The sequence below is a fragment of the Sminthopsis crassicaudata genome, chromosome 4, assembly GCF_048593235.1.
Source record: "Sminthopsis crassicaudata isolate SCR6 chromosome 4, ASM4859323v1, whole genome shotgun sequence".
Classification (NCBI taxonomy): Eukaryota; Metazoa; Chordata; class Mammalia; order Dasyuromorphia; family Dasyuridae; genus Sminthopsis; species Sminthopsis crassicaudata.
Genome location: NC_133620.1, coordinates 278,303,399 through 278,331,229, shown reverse-complemented (window position 1 = coordinate 278,331,229; position 27,831 = coordinate 278,303,399). Strand labels below are relative to the sequence as shown.

At 43.0% G+C, this 27,831-nt stretch overlaps 1 protein-coding gene across 6 annotated transcripts in view; it reads right to left on the bottom strand.

The window, feature by feature from the left end:
• Positions 1 to 5,550: 5,550 nt before the first annotated feature.
• The window catches only part of TFEB (transcription factor EB), a 76,220-nt gene continuing 53,939 nt past the window's right edge, over positions 5,551 to 27,831 (bottom strand). For 3 of the 6 annotated variants that reach the window (XM_074310961.1, XM_074310964.1, XM_074310965.1), the window contains exons 2-9: positions 17,001 to 17,248; positions 16,642 to 16,896; positions 14,188 to 14,268; positions 11,498 to 11,618; positions 11,287 to 11,343; positions 9,924 to 9,999; positions 8,357 to 8,504; positions 5,551 to 7,001 (exon numbers count right to left, since the gene is read on the bottom strand). In XM_074310961.1, the coding sequence (XP_074167062.1) occupies positions 6,522 to 7,001; positions 8,357 to 8,504; positions 9,924 to 9,999; positions 11,287 to 11,343; positions 11,498 to 11,618; positions 14,188 to 14,268; positions 16,642 to 16,896; positions 17,001 to 17,210 (1,428 nt within the window). In that variant the 5' untranslated portion in view covers positions 17,211 to 17,248 and the 3' untranslated portion in view covers positions 5,551 to 6,521. Of the gene's footprint in view, positions 7,002 to 8,356; positions 8,505 to 9,923; positions 10,000 to 11,286; positions 11,344 to 11,497; positions 11,619 to 14,187; positions 14,269 to 16,641; positions 16,897 to 17,000; positions 17,249 to 20,708; positions 20,848 to 21,177; positions 21,410 to 21,818; positions 21,841 to 27,831 lie in introns of those variants that run through there. The other 3 variants (XM_074310963.1, XM_074310962.1, XM_074310960.1) reach the window with 3 other exon arrangements.

Sequence of the window (27,831 nt, the reverse complement as noted above, 5' to 3'; positions counted from 1 at the left end):
CCAAAAATGAATTTTGCAAGCTATCTCAACATATATTTGGAAAAATAAAATACTATTGAAAGAGGAAAAAAGAACACAAATGTGAGAATTTAACACCTAGAATACTAGGACATAGCATGTGAACAGGACACAAAACATAAACTATCAGCTATATAAGGAACTTTAGAACATGGAATGCAAGAGCACAGAACAGAGAATGTAAGAAGGGATTTTAGAACATGGAATATGAGAACATAGAAGATATGGTGTGTGAGGAATCTTAGAAAATAGCGAATGTAAGAACACAGAGAAGAAGATGTCCATACTGGGAAGGATCTTAGAGTCTGGAATATGAGAACACAGGATATAGTATATCAGGTGTATGAAGAACCTTAAATTATAAGGAACAGAGCAGAAGGTGTCAGGACTAAACGAGCCCTTAGAACACAGAATATAAGAACCTAGAATACAGAACAGATGTCAGACATAGAAAGATGCCAGACCATAGAGCATAAAAACAAAAGATACAGAATTGCAGAACTGAAAGAGATCTGGAAAATCGTGTCTTCCAACCCCCGGTTTTTTATAGGATGAAACAACTAGAATTCGGAAAGAGGGAAATGATTTGTCAAAGATCACACAATCATTCAATCTCAAATCTAGTTCTCCTAACTTTCAGGTTCTCTCCTCCGCACTACAGGATCCAGAAAAGAGTAATAATGTTTTAGCCCCAAAAGAATGAATTTCAAATCATGGTGCCTCAGGCGTTGGGGAAGGGTGTCTTCCCAGCTCCTGAGTATTCACTTATCCCTAGCCCAGTTTTAAATATGAAAATGGAAGTGAGGGCAAAATCCTGATGCTACTAGGGACTCAGCAAGATGGATGGGGAGTGTATCTTGTCCTTCTTAAAGCTGCCAGTCCTCCTTGCTGATGCCCCCCTTTCTTTCCAATTTTTTATTCCTCCCCCTCTTCTTCCCCTCAGCTAAAGCCAGTCCCTCTAGCTCCCTCAGCTACTGCAAAGGAGGAGGCTGGGCCAGGGAGGGGTGGGGGGTGGGGGGGCAGCAGGTTGAAAAGAATGAAAAGGGCCCTATTCTGTCCTCGGCTTGGTGTCAGGCAGGCTCCCAGGCGCCAGCTCCCCCTGGCCTCTCAGAAGACAGATCGCTCCCTTAATCACTCTGGAAAAGAACCCCAAGCCGATATAATATTATAATTAATTAATTCACTAAAAAGGTATTAAATTTCTCTCCCCCCTGTGGATATTATCTGAATTCATTGACCTTTAGAAAAATCACCCTCTAATTGTAACCAGGTTCAAGTGCATTTTCAGCCCGTCCCTTTTACATTAATAATATCTTCCCGGACTCGGCTTTGGCTGCTTAAATATTGTATAAATTCCACTGCCCCCTTAGAAAAGGGAGAGCAAAGAAAAAGAGAGAGGCACAGAGAGCTCAGGTCTGGAGGGGGGTGGGGAAGGAGAGGGACTAAGCTCCAAGCAGATCTGGGCTATACTTTGGGGTAAAGGGCCAGACAAGTGGGGGTGCAGGTTGAAGGGGATTGATTCTCTCTCCCTGCCAAGGACTGATAGTCCCTACAGACTGATCTGGGAAGATAGGGCCAGAGGTTCTGGGGTTGGGATGAATCTGTGAAGAAGGGCCTGAAGAGAGGGCACTGAGAAACTAGAGTCGAATAGAGGGGTTTAGAGAGTTGTGACTGGGAGAAAAGATTGCCCCAGCAGCATTATAATTGATAGAGCTCTGATTGTGACACATTGACCACTCAATATCCTAGGCAGCTCTTTAAGATTATGAGGTGCTAACCTGTATGGGGAGAGGGAGTATCTACAATCAGGAATTCTGTTTACTAGAGATACAGCCGTTGATCCGGTCCCTATGCCTTCCATACATCACTCTGGGGAGGTCACTTTATTTGTTTGAGCTTCAGATTCCTCTTGTGTAGGAGGAGGGGTTGCTCTAGATGTCCACTGAGATCTCTTCTTGCTCTGAATCTACAATCCAGCTAAAAGCCACTTGTTGGGGAGGCTGCAGACAGGATTTGTGCTTCAAATCGGGAGGTTCTGCTAGGCAGCCTCCAGGCTCCCTCCCAACGCTTGAATTCTGTGACTACCATGGAAGCAGGATTGGAAACACGGATGGGGGGGCATGGGATTGGGGGAATGGACCTGACCCGCATGGAGACTGTGGCTCCTCAGGAGGAAGGTGTCACTTATTCCAGGATCGGGACATTATATAAAAGGATAAGCCATTGTTCCCCTTCTGTCCTCGAAGGGCATCTTCAAGGCATTTCAACTGGGAGAGGTGATTGTTGTGTTTTCAGGGTGAACACTTACACCTCAGTTCTCCAAATCAGTGTTTGATTTATGGTTTTGTTTATTGTCTAGTTTTAAGAAAATGACAGAGAAAATGTTCATAGTGTAGATTAAACTTAAGGTTTATATACAATCATATATAATATTATATAGATATATTTATATAATTATTAAACATATATCTATGATATATATTTTAAAATAAATATAAAATTATATATATTATATTTATAGGATTTATAGCATATATTTTATTTATATGGAGAGCTGGTTGTTAAACGTTTTACCTGTACGCTCCTGTGGAGTGTCTCCTATTCTGAGACAATCCCAACAGAGAGAGATCAGCTTAACCAACTATTCTTTCATAGACTAACGGGAACTCAACAAATTTGGAAGCAATTCCATCCTGTTTTCATTAGAACTGGGATTATATAAGAGCAATAACAGGCTTCTAGGTCAATAACAACTGCTGGGCTCTCATTTGTGACCAGCACCTTATGAAGCTAGGACCTGGGGGAGAGCGGTATACATGTATGTGAGGGAGGTTCACTCCCCCGCTGGAAGAAGGGAGTGATTGGCTAAGGTGATGCAGCTAATTATCTAACAGCTAATTGTAGGGCCCAGGTTCTCCTGTACCAGGGCAGTTTGGATGAGACCCTGGTTCCCTTGGAGGAGAGCACAGGTGGAGGTGAGGGGCATATTCATAGGTAGAAAAGCAGCGGACTGAAGTGGAGAGGAGATGACAGGAAAGTGGGGAGGTAGTGACCACCAGAGAAAGTGGGGCGCTCAGATTTCCCCCCTACAGACACATCCCCACTTTGCCTCGGTTTATTTGGATTGCGCTGTCCCCTGATGGAGCCAGAAAGAACTACATCTCATACTCCCAAATAAGATCTGGCTCTGCCAAGGCTTCCTCCCGTGGCCGTTTCCTTCTTCTGCCCCATTTTACAAAATGATAGGGAGACGGCAGCACCCTCCGGTGGGAAGGCTCTGATACTACACACTCCAATTAGGTCGCTCGGCCGTAGCATTCAGACGTTCCCAGGGTCTCCTATTCTCGCGCTGTCTTTCTCATCATCTCCCCACCCAGAATTCAAAATGGAAAACCTATGTTTTCATAGCTCATCCTGCTGGACTGGGGAGGATGCCTACAGCCGCATGCTCCAGAAACTGAGAAGAAAGGAAAGGGATGAAGAATGAGGAGCCCAGGGGAGACGGGAGCTACAGAACCTAGAATTTAAGAGTTTGGAGAGGGGTGGTGGGGAGCTGCGCGAGGGAGGGAGGGAGGGGTGGAGGCTTTCTGTGAGCGGGCAGGAGAGAGTTTCTAATCCAATCTCTTCTTTCTGTAGGTGAGATAGCGGTTGCCCAGAGAAGGCCGATAACCAGGAGCCTTGGTCCCAGGAGCTATTATTCCTTCGCAGGACTAGTTATTCGCTCTCTGTGTTCCACTTTCGGGAGACCATCTCTTCTATCTGAGACACCCCTCCCTGTCTGCTCAGATGCTATATCAGAACTATTTTATCCAACTCCACTTGCACTCAGGGCAAGCAGAGAGACTAAGAATAGAATAAGAAACAGAGACCAACACAGAAAGCAGTGAGGAGAAACAGTAAGAGCTTTAGATTCTTAAAGGAGCAGGAGAGCAGGCTACAGAAAGTCTCAGAGGCATCCCCAGCCCCCACTACCCAGTCACCCCACCACCTTTAGTCCTAACACAAGTGCTCCTGTCTATACTCATCGGCTCAGGCTCCTAGCCTGAGCTATATCCCTGAGCCGGACTCCTCCAGCCTGAGCAAGGCCCGGTTCCAAGGGAGTGGACCCCGGCAGCAGGTGTGGATGGAGCCTGGGCCAGAAGCACTAATTGGGAGGCTTGAGCTCCCTCACTCTGGCTCCACAAGGTCATCCTCATCTCCATCTGACCTTCAGACTAATCCTCGGAGCCTCCACCCGAGCCGTCATTAGCACAGACTCCTCTGCCAGCTCTCCCCCTCCTCATCCCACCCCACCACCCCCGCCTCGCGCCCCCTTTTCTTCTCTCCCCGTGCACATTAATTGCTCAACGTTGATTTGATCTCCCTATTCCGCACAGAGGAAATTGTCATCTTATTGCTCCATTTTCCTCCTGTTTTTTTAATTAGGCCCCTCAGCCTCTCAGGACCCAGCTTGGGAAGAGATGAGGGTAAAGGACATAGGCGGGGGAAGGTTTGCAGTTTTTAGGGAGGAAATCATTTTGATCTTTCTGTACATAAAGTTAATAGAAGAGTTAGGGGACCTCCCCCATAAGCTTCCCTCTCCAAATATGCCCTAGAGGTTCTCCATCACATCCAGGACCAGGTCAAGCTTCTACAGTCCCCACTTCCTTCTCCCAGTTTCCTCAAACAGAACCAAATTATTTCCTACCCAAATAATCCTTTCCCCAGTTCTTCAGGAATATTAAGGCTATATATTAATATTAATATTGTTTCTGACATAATGGAGGAGGAAGAAGGCTATTTTAAATATCTCCTACAAAAGGGTTTCTATCTGGTCTTTTTTTTTTGGGGGGGGGGGGTAGGGGAGAAAACTACGAATTGCCTGTCTTTAAAGGGTGGAGTAGAGAGGAAAATATTAAATAGGTTGATAACCTTGGATTTCCCAGTTGGGGACTTGTAGTAGGTAACACTCTACTCCCTCTCCTTTGTGGAAAGGGTCTCAGTAGGAAAAGTGATGTCTTACCATTGCCCTCTCACCCCTCCACACATTTCCATAAGACACACTGAGTTGGGTCAGTGATTTCCCAGTAAAGGAGCACCAGAGGGTAGATTTAGCTTAGCGAGGTTCCAAGCTGCAGCCGGGCACACACCCACACCCCTCCCTTATGCCTTTTTATCCCCTCCAGCAACATCTGGAGTAGCAAGACTAGCATAGAAGCAGCACCATCTTGTGGTTACATTGGAGGAAAGCACCCACTTTCTCAAATTCCTGCCAGTTATAAGGTGATGAGCATGGCTTTAGAATTGGGGAGTGTGGATGGGATAGGATTGTACTTAGGACAGAAGGAAGGTCGTTAGAGTCAGGAACATGGCATGGGCCAGTGGTTCTGTCCCTCTTGTCCTAGGAGGACTTCGCCTTCCCACCCCCATTTTCATAAATGGGAGTTTTGAAGCCCAACACCTAGAAGAGGGAATTCCAGATGTGTTCCCCACCCGAATAGATATTGCTGTACCAAAATATTCCCCCCAGAGACACAGCACACAGGGGATATACAAAGCAAAGTGTTTACTAAGGCACAAGGCGGAGGAGGCCAGAGCCTGGCTGCCCCCCCTGACAGCGCACCCTAGCCCCAACCTCCCCCCCTGCCCTGGCACCAGCCTCCCGTGAAGGAGCTGCTCCTGCAGGGATACAGCCACCGGTCTCCTCTATGGCCCCACCCTCACAAGGTCCTGGGAAAGGAGGCAGTTAGCACCAAAGTGGGGGGCCATTCCAGGTCTGTGGCAAAAGGTGAGGGAGTACTGGGCTCCAGTTCCTCTCTGCAGGGGTCCCAAGATATTGATCTCCATGGAACCAGGGCATTGCTGAGCCAGTGGTGGGGACTAAGGATGAGGAACAGGGAGCCTCTCTCAGGAGATGCTTCCGCTCTTCCCCCTCTCTATATATGCACACCCCTTGCAGCCTGGTTAGGGGAAGGGGCCAAGGTAGGAGCTAGAAGCCCCTTCAGAACTCCTGGTATGCTGCCACCTGTCAAGGCTGGGCCTCTTCTCCCATACTAGCCCCCCACCCTATCCAAGCTGATCTCAGCCCTCAGGGCCTAGCCTTGCAGGTCTCCGTGCAAGGGAAGGCAGACTCTTGCCCACTCCGGCCTACTCCATCCCCAAAGAGGGGGAATAGGGGGGAAGAGTGCTATGGGGAACTATAGGGTCCAAGGGAACCAGGCTGACCCCCCATGAGATCTCCAGCACCCCCTGAGAGCTCCAGCTCCCAGTCCCTTGAAGCACGTCCTGCATGTCAGGGGCCTGGCTGGGCTGGGAGGCCTAGAGTTGGGAGCACAGGATTAGGAAGAGTGGGGGAGGCAGGAATGGGGGAGCCAGTGTCCACACAAGTCGCTAATCACACACGAGTGCAGATTGGAGGGAAGTAGGAGGAAGAGAGCACTCCCCTTCACACATCCCTAACTCCCAACCCCCCAGAGCTTGTCCCTCCTCCCCAGCTCTGGGGATTGGGAGGGGGGTGGCTGGGGTCACAGCATGTCCCCTTCCTCCATGCTGAAGCTGCTACGGCGGCTGCTGGCCTTGGAGGCCTCAGGTGACATTGTGGAGAAGAGGGGGTCAGAGGCCAAGGGCAACATGGTGTCGTCCAGAAGCATCAGATGGTCCAGCTCTTTCTTGGACAGGGAAGGGAAGAGGGAGCCGTGCTCGGGTCCCAGGGGATCAGGGAAACCCTGGGGCCCCTCACCCCCGCTGAAGCTCAAGTTTTGGCTGAAGTCCAGTTGATATGGGGACTGTGGTGGTAGGGGTGGTGGAGGGGGTGGTGGGGGTTGAGGAGGCAGGGTCAGAGAAGGCTCTTGGTCAGGGAGCTCAGCAGTGGGGAGCAAGGGCTCCCCCAGGCCCTCCTCACTGGGGAGCTCTTGTTTCACCACCTGCTGGGCCAATTCTGCCATGTTAACACCAGACGGGGAAGCTGTAGGTAAACCATGGACTCGGGCCTGCATCTCCAGCTCCTGTGAGAAATGAGAAAGAGTGGTGGGGTTGGGAGAGCACACTCAAGACACCAGTTCTGTTTTCCACAAAATGTCAGAGGTAGAAGGGATCTTAGGATGAGTACAATAGGAAGAGTCATAGAACACGGATTCAAATCCCATTGACGTTTAATTATCTGCATGATCTTGGATAAATCACTAGTCACCTTGGGCCTCTCAAGTTACTTCATCTATAAAATGACAGGGCTAGACTAGAGGGCTTGTGAAGTCTCCTCCAATCTCTAGATATGTGATCCTAGTCCATGTAATACTAGTTTAAGCAAAAAAGGAAAAAATGGAAGGAAAATGATATGGTCAAAGTCACACAACCACTAAGTGCCAGAGCCAAGATTAGAATCCATATCTCCAAATTCTAGACCTGCATGCCCCAATGGATAAATGATCAAAAGAGATGATCTGGGCCCAAATGGATATAAATTCATGCATATCATTTGACCTAATACCACCATACAAGGCATGAATGCCAAAAGGGATTTAAAAAAAAAAAAAAAAAAAAAAAGGGAAAATGACTTATATGTCAATAGTCACAGCAGCTCTCAAGGCAAAAAAAAAATTGGTAATTTAGGGGATGCCCATCAACTGGAGAATGGCTCAGTAAAGTGATGTGTTTGTAATGGAATATTATTATTCTATGGGAAATGATAAGCAGGATACTCTCAGAAAAAAAACAAACAAACCTGGAAAGTCCTCCATGAATTCAAGCAAAGTAAAATGTACTTTATACAAAGTAGGAGAAATATTCTAGGATGACAAACTGTAAATGATTTTGCTATTCTCATAAGTACAATGATTCATGACTACTCTGAAGGACTTATGATAAAAAATCCTATCCATATCAAGAGAAGGAACTGATTGTGTCTGAATACAGATTGAAGCATTCTCTTTTTCTCTCATCTCTCTTTTTTTTTTAAACTTCATTTTTCTTGAGAGTTTTTATTTTCATTAGAGGGAGAAATTTGTTTTCTTTCATGACTTATGCAAATGTTTTGTACAACTTTACATGTGGTTTCTTAATTGTGGGTGAGAGTAAGGGAGAGAATCTAGAACTCAAAAATTTTTAAAAACAAATGTAAAAAAATGTTTTTTGTTTGAAATGTAACTGAGGGAAAATATTAAATAAATCACATACAATTTTTTTTTAAAATAAACTAACCAAAAAAAACCAAAAAACAAATTGTAGACCTAAGTGACTGTCTAGGTTCTAGGCCTGTCTACCCAAATTCCCTGTGGGTCTCCCAGAAGCTGGAGGGCCAAAGACCCACACTTTGGAGAACATGAGATTTTCCATCCCCCTGTTAAAGGTCAGGAAGTCAGACCTGAATGCGAAGCCACAACTGCTTGTTTGTCATCTCAAGGCGCCGAGAGTGGTTCTCTAGGTCTCTGGATTTCTGCAGATCCTTCTGCATCCGGCGAATATAATCGACTGAAGCCTTCAAGATAGTCCCCTTGTTCCAGCGCACATCTCTGAAAACAAGAAGAAGTTATACACCACTGCTTTTGCCTCCACTGGCCCTGGGAGCAGATCTCTATCTAAACATTTCTAATCCCTGCTTCCAGTCCCCATCACTGGGGAAGGGCAGAGAACCAGGACTCTCGATGCCTCTAGATCACTATAATAACCTCCTACCTGGTCTCTCTGCCTCTAATATCTTCCTTCCCAAAACCATTCTCCATATACTGGCCAGTTTAATCTTTCTAAAGTAGATCTCTGACTTTGTCAGTGTCTTGCTGAAAAGCCTACTGACTCTAAGACCAAGGCTAAACTCTTCAGCTAGGCATTTAAGGCCCTCGAGAGCTGGGATTGAAACTACCTCTCCAGCCTTTCCTCCCATTATTGTCTTACCGTACAAAGACCTTGTGCGCTTTTGCAGGTAAAATCTTCCTACCTTAATTCAATCTGCCATTCCTTCATGTCCCATCCCCTCTATCAAGCCTTCCCTTACTACCCTGCCAGATCTCTCCTTCCTGTGATCATAATTAATCATTACTACATTTACAGAGTGTTCACTGTGTGCTAGGCACTGTGCTAAACATTTTTACAAATACAATCTCACTTGATTATTGTGAACAACAACCCTGAGAAGTAGGTACTACTAATATTTCCATTTTAAGGTTGAAGAAACTGAGGCAAAAAGATTAAGTAACTTGTCCAAGATCACGCAAATAGTGTCTGAAGCCAGATTTAAACTGACTCCACGCCTGGTGCTCTATCCACTGTGCCACCTAGCTGTCCCCTATAATTTACTTGAATGTCAGGCTCTAGGTACTGAGCTTCCACTGACTGATATGGATGGATGGCTGGAATCTATAGTGAGTCATGGATCTCTCAACTAAACTGTAGGCACCATTCTTTGTATTCCCTGCCTTTCATAGTCCCTGCTTTATCAATGTTGGTTAAATGCCTTAATCTTTTTTTTTTTTTTTCAACTGGGGTTAAGTGATTTGTCCAGGGTCACACAGCTGGTAAGTGTTAAATGTCTGAGGCTGGATTTGAATTCAAATCCTCCAATCTTGCTTCCTTGGTCTCTTAGTTTTTTCTTTTTACAAAATCCTTGAGAAGTCCTGATTTTTTTTGTGGACTTTCCTTTTTAAAAAGTTCTTTCCCTACAGCATTAATATAAGAATGTAGTCTTCATCTAACAAAAAGGGAAACCGAGGTTCAGAAAGATCAAATGATTTGGTTAAGGTTTTATAACTAGTAATAGTCAGAGGTTGGAGGAGAAATCAGACCCTGATGTTCCTGATGTTCAGTCTTCTATCCCATGCAGCAACCAAAGGTCAACATCACAGCTTCCTGATGAACTCCTAACTTGTCTAACTTCACTCCTTCCCTCACCGATCCTCCCTCCCCCCCCACTCCCACTTCCCAAAGTCTGAACTCACAGGTCATTGGCCTTGGGAATCAGCATGCCCAGTTCTTTGATTCGGTCATTGATGTTGAATCTTCGTCTTCTTTCAACTAAAAATGAAAGATGGATGGAAGATGGGGGATGGAGAGATAAACAGTTAAGGAGAATTAGGGTACCTACCTTTATCCTGTAGTCCCTAGGTCTGACCATGGGAATCCCTAAAGCCAGAGAGGAAGCATAAGCCTGAGACCCTAGTGAAACACAGCCAATCTCTATCTCTCAGACTACAGGACCATAGATTTGGAGCTGGCTATTGAGTTCAATACTCTTATTTTATGGATAAGAGAGGTGAAGTAGCTTGCTCAGAATCACATAGCTTAGTAAATGTTTGAGGCAAATTTTGAAGTCAAGTCTTCTTGATGCAAAGTTGAATAATCCATCATTATCCCTAGTTGCACATTATAGATGGGTTATAGGGTCACAGGACTATAGTTCTAGAACTGAAAGAAACCTCAGAGGCAATCTGCTCCAACCTCCTCTTTTTTGCAGATTTGCTCAAGTTCAAGAAGGTTGTGATTTGCTCAAGCCATACAGGTATTTAATTGTAAAGATGGAACTAGAAACCAGCCCTCCAAACTCTCAGTCTAGTGCTTTTCACTCCCCAACAGGACCCCTGCTCTCATGAAACTCAGGGTGTTCATGATCCTGCTTCTTTTCTATCATTACGACAGGAAGTCATCTGACATTATAATTTGAGGTAATAAAGTAAGTTATTACACCTCAAAGGGATATCAACCTTTATGTTTAAAATGAGTGTACATGTATAACTTATATCAGATTGCTTGGTGTCTTGGGGAAGGGAGAGGTAAGGAATGAAGGGAGGAAAAAATTTGGAACTTAAAAAATGACAAAATGAATGTTGGGAACTATCTTTACTTATAATTGGAAAAATAAAATACTATTGAGTACAATAGCCTTAAAAAAAAAAAAAGGGAAGGAATCTTCCTTGTGTTTTTGTTTGTTTTTTAATATAAATGAATCTCCACAGAGCATGGAGAAAACAACAGAAAAGGAACTCTGGAATTAGAAGATTCAAGTTCTGATCCTGACTCAGGGACTCATTAGCTTTATGACTTTGGGCATTCCCTGAACCTCATTCTCTGGACTGGAATATGAGGGAGATTAGCTATTCTCTCAGGTCCCTTCCAGACCTACACCGATGTACAACTTCATAAACCCACTTAGATAACTTATGAGGCTGACTAGCTTTCCCCAAGTTCACATTGAATAATGCATCTAGAAGTAACAACAGGAAATTGGGATGCATGCTTCTGGATGGATGGAACAGGGAAAGAAGTGGGGCAGGGGAGAATGAGGAAGGGGTCAGCAAGACTTACTAAGGTTGTGATTGTCTTTCTTCTGTCGTTCCTTGGCCAAGGCTCGGCTCTCAGCATCTATAACCAAATGGGAGAGGAAAAAGACAATAGTAATAGGAACTCTATTAGGAACTAGTAATAGTAATAGGAACACTGACTATGAGTACAGGGGTGGGAAGGAGGGGAAAGACAAGCTAGGGAAGGTATTTAGGAGGCAGAGTGAGTCTTAAACCTGTGAGCTCTCTCTTCTGGGCCAAGTCGGCAGGGCAGGAGCTGCTAGTGACACCTACAAGGGAGGCCGTGACCTGGGGGTCTCCACTGTACACTGTCAGGTGGCTGCTGGACAGAGGCAGCTGTGAGATAAAGAAAAGAAAACTCTGGGTGAGAACCTCCTTCATCAGAAATTCAAGAAAGCACAGTTATCAAAAGAAGACCATCTCAGGGGAGGAATAAGCGGCAAGTAACCAATGATGACTTCAGAAAATCAAGAGGGAAAATCATGCCTCCTCAGCAGAAGGATGGGAGACTATAGGTAAGGAATGAGGCATATATTTTCAGACATGGCCAATGTGTTAATGTATTACAAAAGAAGGGAACTGGAGGAAGAGAGGAGAGTTATTTGAAAGTGCCAGTGAAGGAAAGAAAGAAGGAAGAATATATATATACACAGAGAGACAGAGAAGGAATAGGAAAGATGAATTAGACAAGATCATTTTAGGGAATTATTCAACAAATCTGAGTCTTGGTCTTCTGTTAAGAATCTAAGATTTCAGAATTTAGTGCCTGGAAAGTGAATATACTTGACTTTACCCTTTGATCCAATATTTACAATACCAGGCACTAATGGCCAAGAGATCAGAGACAGAAATAAAGGTCCTATGTACTGAAATATTCATAGCAGCCCTTTTTGCAGTAGCAAAAATGGTGAAATAAATTGAGGTACAGAATAGGAATTAAATTGCTTCATAAATAATGAAAAATAAGAGGAACTTAGAGAAACATGGGAAGAAACATGTGAACTGATACAGAGAAAAAAAAGAAGAATAGTATTTATAATGACAATGATTACACTAAAATTACACTAAATTACACTAAAAATTACACTAAAAGTCAGTAGAACTCAACTTAAATGCAGTAACCAATATGAGTCCTAATGGACAGAAGAGGATCCTCCTCTTGACAAAAAGGTAGGGGAACATAGACGCATGACATTGTATATGTTCAAGGCACCCTTGCTGCATCAGTAGGTTTGACCTAATTGTCTTTCCTTTTTCACAAGGAAGATTTGTGGGTACTTTTTTTTTTCTGTTTTTGACCTCCCTGTCATTGTTGCCCAATAAAAGAAGCACTGGATCTAAGGGTATGAACTAAGTCACCTTCCAGGTATTAAATTCTAAAATCTTCAGGTTAGTTGTTGATAATATAAATTTTTATATGTGTATTACATGGCAGAGGGAGGTAGAGGAGGAAATACCCAAGAAAGAACCAGTAAACCAAACAAACAAACAAAAAGAATTCAGTGTCTGAGTTACCCTTTAACTGTATTTCTAGCCTTTATTTTAAACCCCAATATTTAGGGGCTCTCTGATTGTACCAACAAGGAAGACATGCTCAGCCAGGGACAGATATAAATATACACATGCATATACATGTACACACACACACACACACACACACACACACACTCCCTCCCTCTCCAGCCTTTCCAAACTCTCCTAGTTTCGGCTCAAGCCCAAACCAGCCCGAGCCAGCTCTGGGCTGCTAACCTACTGAGCCTACTTCCAGCAGAAATCTGATTTTCCCTTTGCTGGCATGGGCCAGGGGCCAGGAAGCCTGACAACCAGTTCAGCCAGATGCCCAAAAGCTTAGGCAGTAGGGATGAGATGGGGAGACCTATATGTGAGGGGCAGGGATACTTCCTAAGGAAGGGGAGCACCTCAAAACTTTGCCTTCCTGGGCTGGTTGTTGTTTTATCAAATTCTGTTTTTTTTCTGAGCCTCACAAATCTTTTAGGGTAGGCTAGGCAGGATGATATGATTTACTGCCATTTACAGATAAGAAAATTGAGTTACCAAAGAGTCATTTGCCCAGGGTCACAGAGGAAATTAGTGTCAGAGTTGGGACTAAAACTCAAGTCTTCTAAATCCTAAATTCTTTCCAGATTTATCCTACTGCACTGCCACTCTTAAGGATCTAGGCCTCCTTGGATGTCTGAAGAACTTGTACCAGTTTAGATATCTACGGAATTAGATGAGAGCCACACACTCCTCCTCCCACAAAGAGAAGAGCACCTGCATCCACCCATCCAAGAAGCCAGGAAGAGACAATGGATGCTCCTAATGCACTCCCCATCCAAAAATACAGCTAGGCAAGTCCTCTCTGTCTCAAGGAAACACAATATTTAATACTGTCTTCATGTCTTTGTTCATGTTTACTCCTTTATCTCTGACTTTCTCTCCCCACTCCTCACTAACTTTCCAAATCTTCCCTCTCCTTCAAGGCTGGCTTCCAATCCTACCTCCTCTGGGAAGGCCTCCTCCTGATCTCCTCCAGTGTGCATTGAGTTCCGTCTTCTCTTAATTCTTATAGTATTTATAGGCTGAGCCATATAATCAGTCACTTAATTATATTTTGTATTTTTCTGTTTGTCTTATGTGGTGTGTGGTAAATAGAGTGGTAGGAAGCACACTGGCCACTTATTATTTGAGTGACCTTATGCAAGTCATGTACTTCACTGAACATTAGTCTCCTCCTATATAAAATTACAGGGTTGGAAATTCTGTGACTGTCTCCTCAGCAAGCATAAACTTGAGCTTAAGGGCAATATCTTATCTTGCTCCTGTATTCTCCGCCCCCCCCCCCAAATATCTTGTACCTACCCACTGTTTGTCCCACTCCCACCCTCACCCTGGTTATCAATACCGTGTTGGGCATCTGAATCTCTGGATTGATGTATCCCAGGACGTCATCCAAGCGCATGATGTTGTCAATAACATCATCGAGCTGGAAGAAAAATGGTGCATGTAAGTCATATGTCCTTGGTATCTCCTACTGGGAAAAGGATGGATTTGGAGTTGGGAGGGGCCAGAAAGGGCCTATAAAGCAGAGACTGACAGATGACAACCAGCCAGTCTATTGCTCTATTCTGCCTTCTTCCATCGAGCCTAGCTCCTTTCTTCTTAAAGCTAAGAAACTCCAGGGGGATGGACAGACGAACTTGGAGACTCTGTAAGTTATGGTAACCAACTTCCAATCCCTAGGAATCCTGATTAACAGCTCCTAGAAGACTGTTAGGGCAAAGTGTTATCTTCTCCTAACTTTGTGTGTTCCTCTAGGGAGCTTTGCTGAGTGGCAAGCTAGCTGGTGCAATGGATACAGTGATACAGGATGATTTGTATTCCAATATGGCTTGAGACACTTATGAATCATGTGACCCCAGGCCAAGTCCATTAAATTCTGTCTGCCTCAGTTTTCTACATGTGTAAAGTGGGAATAATAACACCACCTACCTGCCAAGATTTTTGTGAGAATCAAGTGAGAATATACTACAATGCCTAGCATATAGTAGATGCTTAATAAATGCTTGTTCTCTACTTTCCTTTCTTGCATAGTAAGTGCTTAATAACTGCTGAATTGAATTCTCAGCTCAACAATCTGACTCAGCAGCTCTACAATACTGATGGGCTCCAAAACTCCATTAGTGGAAAACAACATCCAAAGAATGGAGGCAAAGGATCCCACTTTATTCTGCCCAAGCCAGGTAAGAGTTGCAGCCTTCTCTGAAGCACTACATTTTAAGAAGGTCATTTGACTAGCTGAAATTCATCCAGAGAAAGTTGACTGGGACAATAAGGGGACTTAAAAACCAGGTTAGAGTGAGATCAGTTGGAGAAACTTGGAATATTTATTTATCATGAAAAGGAAGGGAGCTTAAGGTAGAGGTGAGACATTTTTTAACAGTTTTCAAATATCTCAGGAGCTATGTAGGGAGACTTAGAGATAGGCTTTATTTGACATGAGAAGGACAAAGAAGGAGCAATGGGTATAATGGAGATGACAGATTTTTGCCTAATAGGAGCTGAACTTGTGATCTCACTGATACAGGAAATTCCAAGGCCAATATCAGAAAAAATTTCCTAAAAACCATTGTTGTTAGGATTACAAGGTGAGAACTCAAGTTGTCTAGGCAATTCTCTAGCTCAGAATTGACACCTTTAGTTCCGGATTTTAGAGGGAGTTTATGTCTTTGAACTTCTGAAAAGGAGTTTATACAACCTTTAAAAGGAGCAAGTTCATTAGTTGAAGTATTTTCTCACAAGTCCCGTTGAGTTCTCACTACAATCTCTGCGAGGATAAAAGAGGAGGGCAGGAGGGCAAGGAGTTAATCGATTTTGGAACAGAGTTGGGACAACAGGCTGGAAGGAGAGAGTTGAGACGGCAGTCCCCAAGGATAACTTAGAGACGACCAGACCTTTACACATTGTTGTTCTTCCTTCATTTCAAAGAGGACCAATGACATGTGATGTCCTGACTTGTGCATGAATTGGATTTAAGTGAGGCAGAGTTGCACAAAGATTCACTCTTTCTTCCAGAGTCATCAAGGTGCACTGACAAGACAAAAGTCAAAATGACCCATTGATGCAGTATATGATCTTGGCATCTTGGATGTCTGATCAAGCCCTGAAGTACCTGCTTTCATGGCTGTTGGAACAAACAATTCTCATCCACCCGTTCTCCTAGAAACAGAGCTGTCCAAAAGTTGAATGAGCTTTCTCAGGAGATCCGAGTGTCCTAACATTAGAGGAAATGGCAGGAGCCCAGATGGTCACTTCTCAGGGATGCTATAGAGAGAACTCCTGTAGAAGCCCAGACTGAACTAGATGATATCTATGAGGTTCCATTCAATACTGAGATTCTTCTACTGGTGGACCTGAGGTCATTATCATGTCATTGTCATAGCAGGGATATCACAACTCAGCTAGGAAACCAAGTGACCTTACCATTCTCCCCACCATCTTCACTCTTACAATCATGACTTTCAGAAGATCTTGAAGGGACCTCATTCCCATACTTTACTCAGTAATCCTCAACCACTTATTTACCCAGTGCTTTGGAAGCATGTATTAATGCCTGCAGCCTCTTATCAGACTTGGAAGTTCCTTGAGTCTAGGAACTGTGTTTCTCCTATAAAAGTAGAAACTATTTTGTTTGAGCAAACCTGTTTGAGCAGACACCCACATGAGACTGAAAGGTCCTTAAAGAGTAGAGACTGTGAATGTCCTTATCAGACTAGCTGTCCTTTGAGAGCTTCCTTCAAGCTCCCAGGAAGTCCTTGAACCCAAACAGCTTATGATAGTGGCACAGAGCCTGACTCACCTCCCTCTCTGGATTGGAGCCAATATTGAGCATAGCCATTGGGCTATTGGGGGCACTATTGCCTGCAGAGGAAGAGAGCACATGGCTGGCCCGGACCCCAGGAGAAGCAGCTGGAGGAGGCTTTGGGGAGCTCTGAGCAGGGCTGATATGAGCAGCAAACTTGTTCCCATAAGTCTCAGACAAGTACTCCCGCACCTTCTGGTCTCGTGACTGTTGCAGATGGTAGCTAGTGGGGTTCTCCAAGTATGACTGTACCTACATCCCCAAAGAGAAAGGAGAAGATGTCAAGGGAGTCATGAGCCCCAGGAGCGACAGTAGTAATCTAAAGATGGAAGGGATTTATCTAGGCCAGACCATACCTTCAGGACCTCTCCTGGAACAGGAGGTGGGGACTGGAAATGGACTGGGGTGTTGATGGCTGGGGTGGGGGGTCCTGGCAGCTGCTGCTGCTGCTGCTGCTGCTGTTGCATGTAATGCATCACAGCCTGTTGTTGCATCCGCTCCCGCTGCTCCTCCTGCTGAGCCTGCTCCCTCATGAGCTGCATCCGAAGGCCGATTCGAGAGGCCATGGCAGCTGGCTGCAGGTGCCCGAAGGCAAACTGGATCCCTATGGGAGAAGCAAAGGACCAATGGAGTTCACAGGAGCAGCACTATGATAATGCTTATTCAAACAGTGCTTTACAAATCACTTAACAGACAATCTCTTGTTTGAACCTCAGACTAGCCCTATGAAGCAAATGCTGAAATTATTCTCATTTTGTAAATGAAGAAACAGATACATTTAACAGAAGTAAAATGGCTGTATTTGAACTCAGTGGATAGAATGCCTGGCCTGAATTCAGAAAAACCTGAGTTCAAATCTGGCTTCAGACACTTATTAGCTGTGTGATCCTGGGCAACTCACTTAATCCTGTTTGTCTCAGTTTCCCCATCTGTAAAATGAGTTGGAGAAGGAAATGACAAACCATTTTTGGTATCTTTGCCAAGAAAACCCCAAATGAGGTCATGAAGAGCAGGACATGACAGAAAAATGACTAACAACTTCCTAAATCAGGTCCAGCCTTAGAGCCCAGGACTTTCCAACTAAGTTCAACAGTCTGTAGGAGGCAGGATAGGTATGACAGAAAGAGCAATGGGTCTAGAATCAAAGGACCTGGATTTAAATCCGGACTCTGTCATTTCTCTCCTATTTGACTTTGGGCCAGTCACTATTCCAGAGCTTTAGTTCCTCCTCTATAGAATAAGGGGCTTGAAATTGATGACCTGGGAGGTCCCTTCCAATTCATTTCTATCCACCAGCCAAGATGATATGCACAAGTTAGTGCTTAACAAGAGGCTAATGTTTAACAGTGGCCTAAGGGGCCACTGCTATTTAGTAATCTGGGCAGGTTTAGCTACAAGAAAATTCTCTCTTTAAGAGGCAGAAAGTTTCTTTGAAACAAATCAATCAGAAAAAGACATGCATAAGCAATTTGGTTTAATTGAACAAACTTTTATAGAATACTTAAAGTATGCTTAGCACCAAACAGAGGCCTCAGCAATAACAATAATAGTTAGCATTTAAATAGTCCTTTAAAATTTGTAAAGTGCTTTGTAAATATTATCTCTTTGGATTACAGTAATAGCCGTAGGAGATATTTGCTGTAATTATCTTCACTTTACAGATAAAGAAACTGAGGCAGAGAGTGATTAAATGACTTGATCAGGGTCACACTACTAATAAGGGTCTGAAATTGATTATTTAAGCCATCCAGAGGCTTCAGGAGGCTCCTGGAATATTTCCACATCACATTGACAGCTCTTTCAAAGCAGGGCCTGTGTTTCTATCATCAAAGGAAACAAAAAGAGGTAGAGTCCTGAGTTCAAATCCAGATCGAGCCATTAATTAGTTATGTGATTTTAGGAGAATCTCATCTCTTATCCTCAATTTCCTCATCTGTAAAAATGGGCTCAATCATCCCTTTCAGATATGACTTTCTATGACTAGTAGGAAAGTTCACTTGGCTCTCACACATATTTGTTTTCATTTAATCTAAACGTAAAACTATTCCCCTCAGGCTAATGCTGTTAGACTTCAGCCTAAGTGGAGCATTAACCATACGACCTGTACTGCTCCCTTATAAAACCACATTAGTTTGTTATATATATACATGTGTATGTATGTGTATACACATACATGCATAGCTATATGTATATATACATACACAGGCTTTAAAAAAAAATTCTCATATCCCTCGTCCCATTTGATCCTTACACCAACTATATGTTTCCACCATATAACACCTGTCTAATTCTATAAACTGTCTCCCAAAATATAAATTCTACATGTAAATTAAAGTGAATGATTTGGCTATGAAAGCAGTGTTACCATATTTGAAATGTTTTCCCAGGTTAATTATCAAAATGCACTTGTGAACAGTGCTTTACTGAACAGATTCCAATTAGTATGGATAATAAAAGTGATTGAATAGAATATATTCAAATTTGTATCATTCAGAGTTATAATTGTGTAAAATATGGTCATTGGTTCCAGCCCAATAGAACTATGCAATATGAATTTCAATACTGTCACCAAACCAAGGGGATTTGAGGTTCCTACTATTCATTGGGACTTAGGGCACAGAAATTCACATTTCTTACAGAATCTTCCCCAAACTTATCAATCAGAGGCTTATCAATGGATCAGGATATAGAGCTAAGAAGGGCCTAAAGACTAACTGATTAAACTGTCTCAATTTCACTAGCCCTCAGAACTTTATTACCTCTCATCTGGGCTATTATAGAAGTTTCCTAATTGGTCTCTCAGCCTACCCCTCTCAATTGTTAGGGGTTTCTTCTCTATAATTTACCTTCCATCTACTCTGCAATGTATCTGGTATGCATCTATTTATTTACATGTTATGTCCCCATTAGAAAGTAAGCTCTCTGAAGGTAAGGATTGTCTTTTACCTTTCTATTCCAAAGATTAGTCACAGTGCTTTCAACATTGTAAATAATCAATAAATGCTTATGGTTCCAGCTAAGAGCTGGAAGAAATCTTAGAAGCCATTCAGTTCAAACCTCTGATTTTACAAATGAGAAACCAGAGAACCACAAAGAAAATCAGAGGTGATATCTGAATCAGGGCCCTGTTAGTTAAAAGTGTCCTTTCGACTGTGCACACTAACATGTAAGCAGCAAAACCAGTATTGAAATCCCAATCCTGAGATCCAAATCCATTTGTCTTTCTACTATATCTTTCTTGGTTTTTCCTAGAGTCAAGATCTGAGTTCAAACACCACTTCAGATGCTTGTTAACTATGTGACCCTGGACAAGTCATTCAACCCTGTTTGCCTTAATGCACTGGAAAAGGAAGTGGTAACTCACTTCAATATCTTTGCCAACCCCTTGGACATTATTGATGTGATACTGTTCACGAGATGAGCAAGAATGAGAAATGATTAAAGAACAAAAATAATGGCCATTTCAATAAACTAAAATAAAACTTCATTTTTAAAAAATCTAATTAAAATTCAAGAATAAAATTAATTTCAATTTAATAGCTATAACTACCACTGGATCATAAATTTAGAGCTGAAAGAAAACTCAGATTGAAGTCTAGAATTATTAAGTGACTAGCCCAGAGTCCTACAGCTGGAAGTATCTGAGGGCAGTATTTGAATTGGATCTGTCTTGATTCCAAGTCCATGTCCCATCCCAGACTGCCTGATCTGAATATCAAATGCTATGTTATAATTATTCAAGTGCTCAGGTAGTCTGTTTTGAGAGACAGGGGTTGGCAGCACTGATTGAGATAGCTCTTTAAGGTGAGATCGTTGCTATTGCCATTTTATAAATAAGGAAACTGATTTAGAAGCTAAATGACTTGTCCAGGGTCATCTGGCTGAGTATGGAATCCAGGTAGTCAAAGCCCAGCATTCAAACCAAAGTGCCCCCACTGTCACCACCACTGCCACGCACTATTGTCACCACTATCACCCACTACTGTCACTAGCGCTGCCACCACCACCACTACCACGCACAAAGCCAGCTCCCTCACACTGTCCCACTTCCTGAGAGCGCTCACCTCTGGCTGGGAAAATGTAGTCATTAGGAGACATGGAGAGAAGGGGAGAGTCGTACACAGAAGCCCCTCACAGAAGTGCTTTCCCCAGGAATACAGAAGGGGAATGGGAGGGAGAGGGAGTGGAAGAGGGAATGGATCGGGTGGAGGAGGAAAAAGGGGTGGGGGAGGGAGAGGAGGAAGGACAAGCACCTACACCAGTCTTCCCCCACCCACCCACCCCCCATGCCTGAGAACTGGATGAGTTGTTTTTCCAGACTAGATCTACTGAGAAGGGGGAGGAATTTCTGTGCCTTTTGAATCATATACAAGGTATATGCCAGATCACTTGCAAAGTATTTTTGAGACACGAGCTCTGGCAGTTTATCTGGATGCTGGCAGGAGTCTGGGGAAAAGAATAATCTACCCACGTGTCTGGGGCAGGGGCAGGGGAGGAGCCAACGGGATGGAGTCCTCCCTCCAAAGCTCTTACCCAGCCTGGGTGGAATCCGGAAGGGCTCCTCCAACCCTAGCTCCAGGAAGATCAGACTGGACCCTGGGGAGAGGAGAAGGGGAGGGAAACCTGGGGCAGACAGCTAATCTCATTAGCAGCTTTCTCTAAATCTTGGCCCCTCCGGTTCAGCTGGAGCTAGGAGACTACTCCAACCTCCACCTTGCCCTCTAGCCACACTCCTTCTCTTCCAGGGGTCTTGGTGTGTTGGGGGCATCTCTTGCTAGGCCACTCATCAAACCCACCCTCACACACACACCCCAGATCCTAGCCAGACCCAGACCCAAGCCCCACCAGGCTCATGCTTTCTCCCTCCTCCACCTCCTCCCCGAGTGCACACACACACACACACACACACACACACACACACACACACATACACACACACACACACATACACACAGAGAGTCTGATTACTGTGAGGGCAGACTGGTGAAGGGGCTAGTCTAAGGGGCCTGGTAGCGCCAGCCAGCATTGGGGGTGGGAAAAGTGGAGGATGGGGGTGTGATGGTAGTACACTGACAGGGCTCTTGTTCTTCTCCACAAAGGGGCCAGGCACCAATTATGGGGCAAGGAGGCAAAGCGGGCACTGTTGGAATGGGCTGCTCTGAAAAGAACCTTACCTAGCCCCTACATGGAGGTCACATTTGCAGAGACCAATCCACATCTGGAATAGGAAGAGGCCATGAAGATGGGGCTGGAAGAGTGACAAACAATGAATCAGAGTCAAAGAATCGAATTAGATGGGACTTCTAGAGCCCACCATTCCAATGCCATTTTACAGAGGAGAAAACTGAAGAGAGAGGCTAGAGAACTTGACTTCTACTGTGATGAATATATTCAATTCAGTAAATATTTATTAAATACCTAGTATGTGCCAGGAGCTATGTATGGCTGTGAAAGCTAGCAGAATTGATGCTTTCAAATTGCGGTTCAGAATAAGACTTATGAAACTTAGAGAGCAAGGGGATCAAATCAGTCATTGAATAAAGAAATTAATTCAGATTATTCACTAGAAGGTCATATTTTGAAGCTGAAGCTTAAATACTCTGGCCACATAATAAGAAGGTGGGACTCATTGGAAAAAAAATTCTAATGTTGGAAAAGATTGAAAGCAAAAGGAAAAGGGGATGACAGAGGATGAGATGGATAGATAGTGGCATGGAGACAAAAAACATGAACTTAGATAACCTTTAGGTTATCTAAGTGCTGGAAATGCCAAAAGAGACAAAAAATAATTCCTGTCCTCAAGGAGGTTACAATCTAATGGGGAAAATAACATACAAACAAATATATTCAAAGCAGAATAAATGGGAGATAATTAACAGAAGGAAGGGACTAGAATTAAGAGAGGTTGGAGAAGTCTTTCTGTAGGAGGTGGGGTTTTAGTTAGGACTTGAAGGAAGCCAGGAAGGTCAGTAGTCAGAGTGGAGGAGGAAGAGCATTTCAAGCATGTGGGCAGCCAGAGAGAATGCCTGGAGCCTAGAGATAAAATGTCTTGTTAGTAGAGTAACCAGGAGGCCAGTGTTACCAGATCAGAGAGTACTTGTTGGGGAGTAAGGTGTTAAGAAGACTGGCAAGATTTTGGATTTCCTTCACAGGCTAATTGTACACTATTTCAAAGTCCAATTCTTTTTGTACAGCAAAACAACTGTTTGGACATGTATACATATATTGTATTTAATTTATACTCTAACAGATTTAACATGTATTGTGCCATCTGGGGGGGGAAAGGAGGGGAAAAATTAGAACAAAAGGTTTGGCAATTGTCAATGTTGTAAAAATATCCATGCATATATCTGGTAAATAAAAACTATTCAAATTTAAAAAAACCAAAAAAAAACAAAAAAACAACTCCCTAAACTGTCAGCTATCAATATTTTATTTTTATCCTTATGTTTGATGTAGTTCAAATAAAATTGATTCTTAGAAAAAAAAAAAAAAAAAAAAAGAAGAAGACTGGCAAGGCAGGAGGAGACTAGATTATGAAGAGCTTTGAATGACAAACATAGCATTTTGTATGTGCTCCTGCAAGCCATAGGGAGCCACTAAGCAGAAAGAGAACTAGCTGTCCAACCCTCTTTTTTTTTTTTTCCCCCAGAAAAGGGAACCTAAGTCCCCGGGGAGTGACTTCTAGTTAGGGGCAGAAGCCAGGTTCCTGAACTCCTGAGTTCTTTCTACTTCTCCCTCAGGAGAGCAATCAGAGAGATCAGGCCCTACAGAAATTCAATTCCACAAGCAATTGCCAGCTACTGGACAGGACTATAGGGAAACAAAACCAATTACAATCCCTGCATTCTAGGAGCCCTTGTTTTTCTGGGGAAATCACACCTACCTTGAGAGAAATATATATAAAACATAGGCAAAGGAAGATGTGAGACAGCTGGGGATCAGGAAGGTTTAAGTTCAAATACTTACTAGCTGCATAGCCCTGGGCAAGTCATTTTACCCTGTTTGTCTCAGTTTCCTCATCTGTAAAATGAACTGGACATCCCTGAACAACAACATTTAAGCAGATATGAAGTTTATTTTAACCTATGAGTTACAGAAAAAGTATTAACTTGGAGACTTCTAGAAAGGCATCCTGTAGAAGGTAACACGTGAGCTGGGAAAAAAAAAAGTAGGAATCCAAGATGTTGAAGTGAAGAGGGAAGCATAGGGGAGAGATTACAGAAGGACAGGGAAGCAAGAGATTTGTTGTTCAGTCCCACCTAACTCTTTTTAACCTTGTGAACCATTGCACATCAAGGCTGTGAGTGGGGTTTTCTTGGCAAAGATAATGGAACAGTTTGTCATTTCCTTTTCCAGTAGATTAAAACAAACAAGTTAAGTGACTTGCCCAGGATCACACAGCTAGGAAATATCTGAGACTGGATTTGAACTCAGGTCTCCCTGATTCAAGGAATCTAAACAGTGCTCTAAACACTGAGCCCCCTTGCTGCTTCCTATTTTGTTCAGAATAGCAAGTAAGTTTAGCTATAGAGTCTGTAAGTGGAAATCACATCTCAATAGGATAGGATGGGGCTGGATTGTAAAGGGCTTTAAATAATAGCGTTTTAATTTTATTCTAGAACCAAAGGGGAATCATTCAATAGTAGTGACATCATCAGATCTCTTTTGGGAGTCCTGGGTTGAGGAAGAAGCACATAACTTTGGAACATGGGACCATGGAAAGGGATAGATCTGAATGATACCACACTGGAGGTAGGGGTTTATTCAGAATACTGGGAAGAGCTGACCTGACCAGTAACTGGAGGGTTGAGTACCTCACAAATATTGCTTACCCTTCAACCAGGCTACATTCTACCCATTCTGTCTTGGCTACCAAGCAAGACCCAGGGATTCATTGAGCCACCCCAACCTCAACCCCAACTCTGCTTTGGGGATGAATAATCAAATTAGTTCATTATCTACTATGCCACCTAGTTGTCCCTATTCCCCTATAAATCATCCATATCAGCCTCCTTTTTTTTTTTTTTTTTTTTTTGCTGCTGCTGCATTCCTTCCTTTCCATTGTACCCTCTGAAATCTTGTTACCAAACTTTCCTTCATAATGTGTACATAATCTTCTCCCAGAAATTGCTATGTATATACTTTGTATATGATTTTCAAGATACATATTGTTTCCCCTAGTAAAAAGTACCTTGAGGGCAGGAACTATTTATTTTTGTCTCTTTATCCAGCACAGTGTCTCTCAAGTAGAGGGTGTTAAACAAATGCTACTGAATTCGATTGAGTCAAGTAAGGAGATGGCCATTGAAAGAGAAAGTCAGAGGGCACTTTCTATACAACTTCATAATTTCACTGAAGAAATGCTGAGCCAGGTAGTGTCCTTCAAAGGTGACCGCTATCACTGATCCTTCACAGCACGGGCTCCCCAGGGGCTAGCTGACTCTGGCTGAGGGATCACAAGATCATAAATTTAGCCTGGAATGGACCTCACAGGCCATCTAGACCAACCCCTTCATTTTACAGATGAGGGAGAAATTAAATGGCTTCAACATTAAATATGGAAGAGGCATTTGAAACCAGGTCTTCTGAGACTCTAGACAATGCTCTTTTCCCTATGCCCCACTGCCTGTGGGGAAGGAGGCCCCTCACTCAGCTCCTCACCAATCCTAGAGGATTCACTACACTAGCTATAAAATTCCCCTGCATTTAGAGAACAGGGCATGCTTTTTCCTGTCCCTTTTCCTTATCTGATCCTCATAACCATATGCCTAGAAAAGTAAGCAATTATCTTCTTGGACAGATGAGGAAGATAAATAACATATATAGCTTTACATCTTGAGTTGTTGAGAAAAAGAGTCAGATCTAGAACCCAATGTTCTAGATCCCTAGATTTCTCTTACAAAACTCAGAGCTCTCCCAAACAGAAGGGAAGATAGGAACTAGACCTGCAATTTCACTGGGGAACTAACTGCAACTACAGGATGACAGACTGAATAGAGTTGCTGACCTGGAGTCAGGAAGATACATCTTTGTGAGTTGAAATCTGACATTCAACAATATATGAGAGATCCTGGGAAAGTCATTTAATCCTATTTGCCTCGGTTTTCTCATCTATAAAATGAGCTGATGAAGAAAATGGCAAACCATTTTAGTACCTCTGTCAAGAAAACCCCAAATGGGGTCAGAGAGATGCACACAACAGAACAACAGTAACACCCCCCAAAAAATTATTTATGAGGCACTGGCTTTGCAATTATTACACTGAGGCTTTACAATTATTATCTCATTTGAGGCTCACAATAACCCTAGGTGCCATTCTTATCATCCCTATTTTACAGGTGAGGAAATTGAGTCAAACAAGTTAAGTGACTTACCCAAGGTCATACAGCCAATAAATGACACAGCTAATAAATGACCAAATATTTGAAATAATAAATAGGTCTTCCTGACTCTAAGCCTAGTACCACTAACCGCTGCACCATCTAGTGGCCCTGAAAGGCTCAGTATTCAAAATCAGAGGGCTCCAGGTGCTGGTCTTGCCTCTGCCATTGATTTTTTCCATGACTTGGGACAAATCATTAATCTTTGTAGAGAGGAATGTGACTCAACTAAGATCCCACAGCTATTTAGTAAATTCTAGTTCAGGTCTTCATCACCTTTCTTAACTTAAATACCCTCATAATTGGGCTCCCTCTCTCCCCTCTACAAGTCCTTCATTTAAGCCTGATCCCTTAAAGAAACTTCTGGACCTTCCTATTGTACCTTGAATAAATTTTACCCTCCTCTCTTTGGAAATCAAAGTCTTCTACAATCTGGCTCCAGCCATCCTTTTCCAGATTGATTACACCTGACTCCTCCTATACTCCAGCCAAATTGGATCTCTGGCTGTTCTTCACACATGACACTCCATCCTCTCTCTATGTGGCTTTGCATAGGCTGTCTATCCCCTCATACCTGGAACAGACTTCCTCCTAACATCAGCTTCTTAGAGCTATTCAATTCCTTCAAGATTCAATCCCAGCTCCAGCTTTTACATAAGGCCTTACCTAGTCCTCTCCAATGCCAGCCAGCATCCCCCATTAATTTAATTTTATCTTATACATTTTTAAATAGACCTCTATAGGCATATGTTACCTTTCCTCATAGAACCAAAGCTTTTAAAGTAGAGAGATTACTTCATTTTCATCTCCATAATGGGCTCGTTGATTAGTGTAGTAAGTTGAACTTAAGAGGTATTAATAAATGCTTATTGATGAATTGATGGATAAGTCATAACATAGTCTAAACTATTAAACTTAATCTAATACAGAACATAGAATGTCAGAGTTGGAAGGACCTAGGAATATAGGCAGTTCAGATAGAAAACATAAAATGCCAGGGATACAGGGAGCTTTAACCCCTAGAACATTAAAACACAGAACATAGGGCATAGAACATACAATATTAGATCCAGAAGGAGTTTTAGAACATAGAAAGAATGTCAAGGATGGAAGTGGACCTAAGAAACCATCTATCTCATCCAAGTTGCTCATTCCACAGAAGAGAAGACTCTATGCTAGTTCTATTGGGGAAAAAATTATGTGCTCCTAGACAAGAACTGTCCAGCTCGCATTTGTGGTTCTTTTTTCTCTGTCAAGGAAAATGAATTGGAGAATGGAAAGGACAGAACAAAAGTATCTATTGGGTAGCTGAAACCCAAGATAAGTAGGGAGATAAGTAAGGACTTAAGCTATCCCTGAAGAGTTCAAGTCAAAAGCCCCATATGAATTAATTCTAAAAATGAAGCCACAAATAAAAAGTAAGTTTAACTTTGGTTGTAAGTAAAATTCTAGAACATATTAATAAAGAGATAGAGCTTATCTAGAAAAGGCAGTGGCAGTCCTAAAGGAGCAGGGTTTCTTCAATAAGGCAAGTTAGGTGGCTCAATAGAGAGGGCTGGGTCTGGTGCCAGGAGGACCTGAGTTCAAATCCAGCCTCAGACACCTACTAGTTGTGTAATACTGTTGTAAAATGAAGATAATAATAGCTCATTCCTTCCAGGTTACTGTGAGATTAAATGAGATAAGATTTTTAAAGCACTTAGTATACTACCTGGCACATAGTAAGCACTATTTAAATGCTTATCTCTTTCCCCATCAATTATAGGTCATGCAAGATCAAACTTATTTCCTTTTTGGCAGTGTT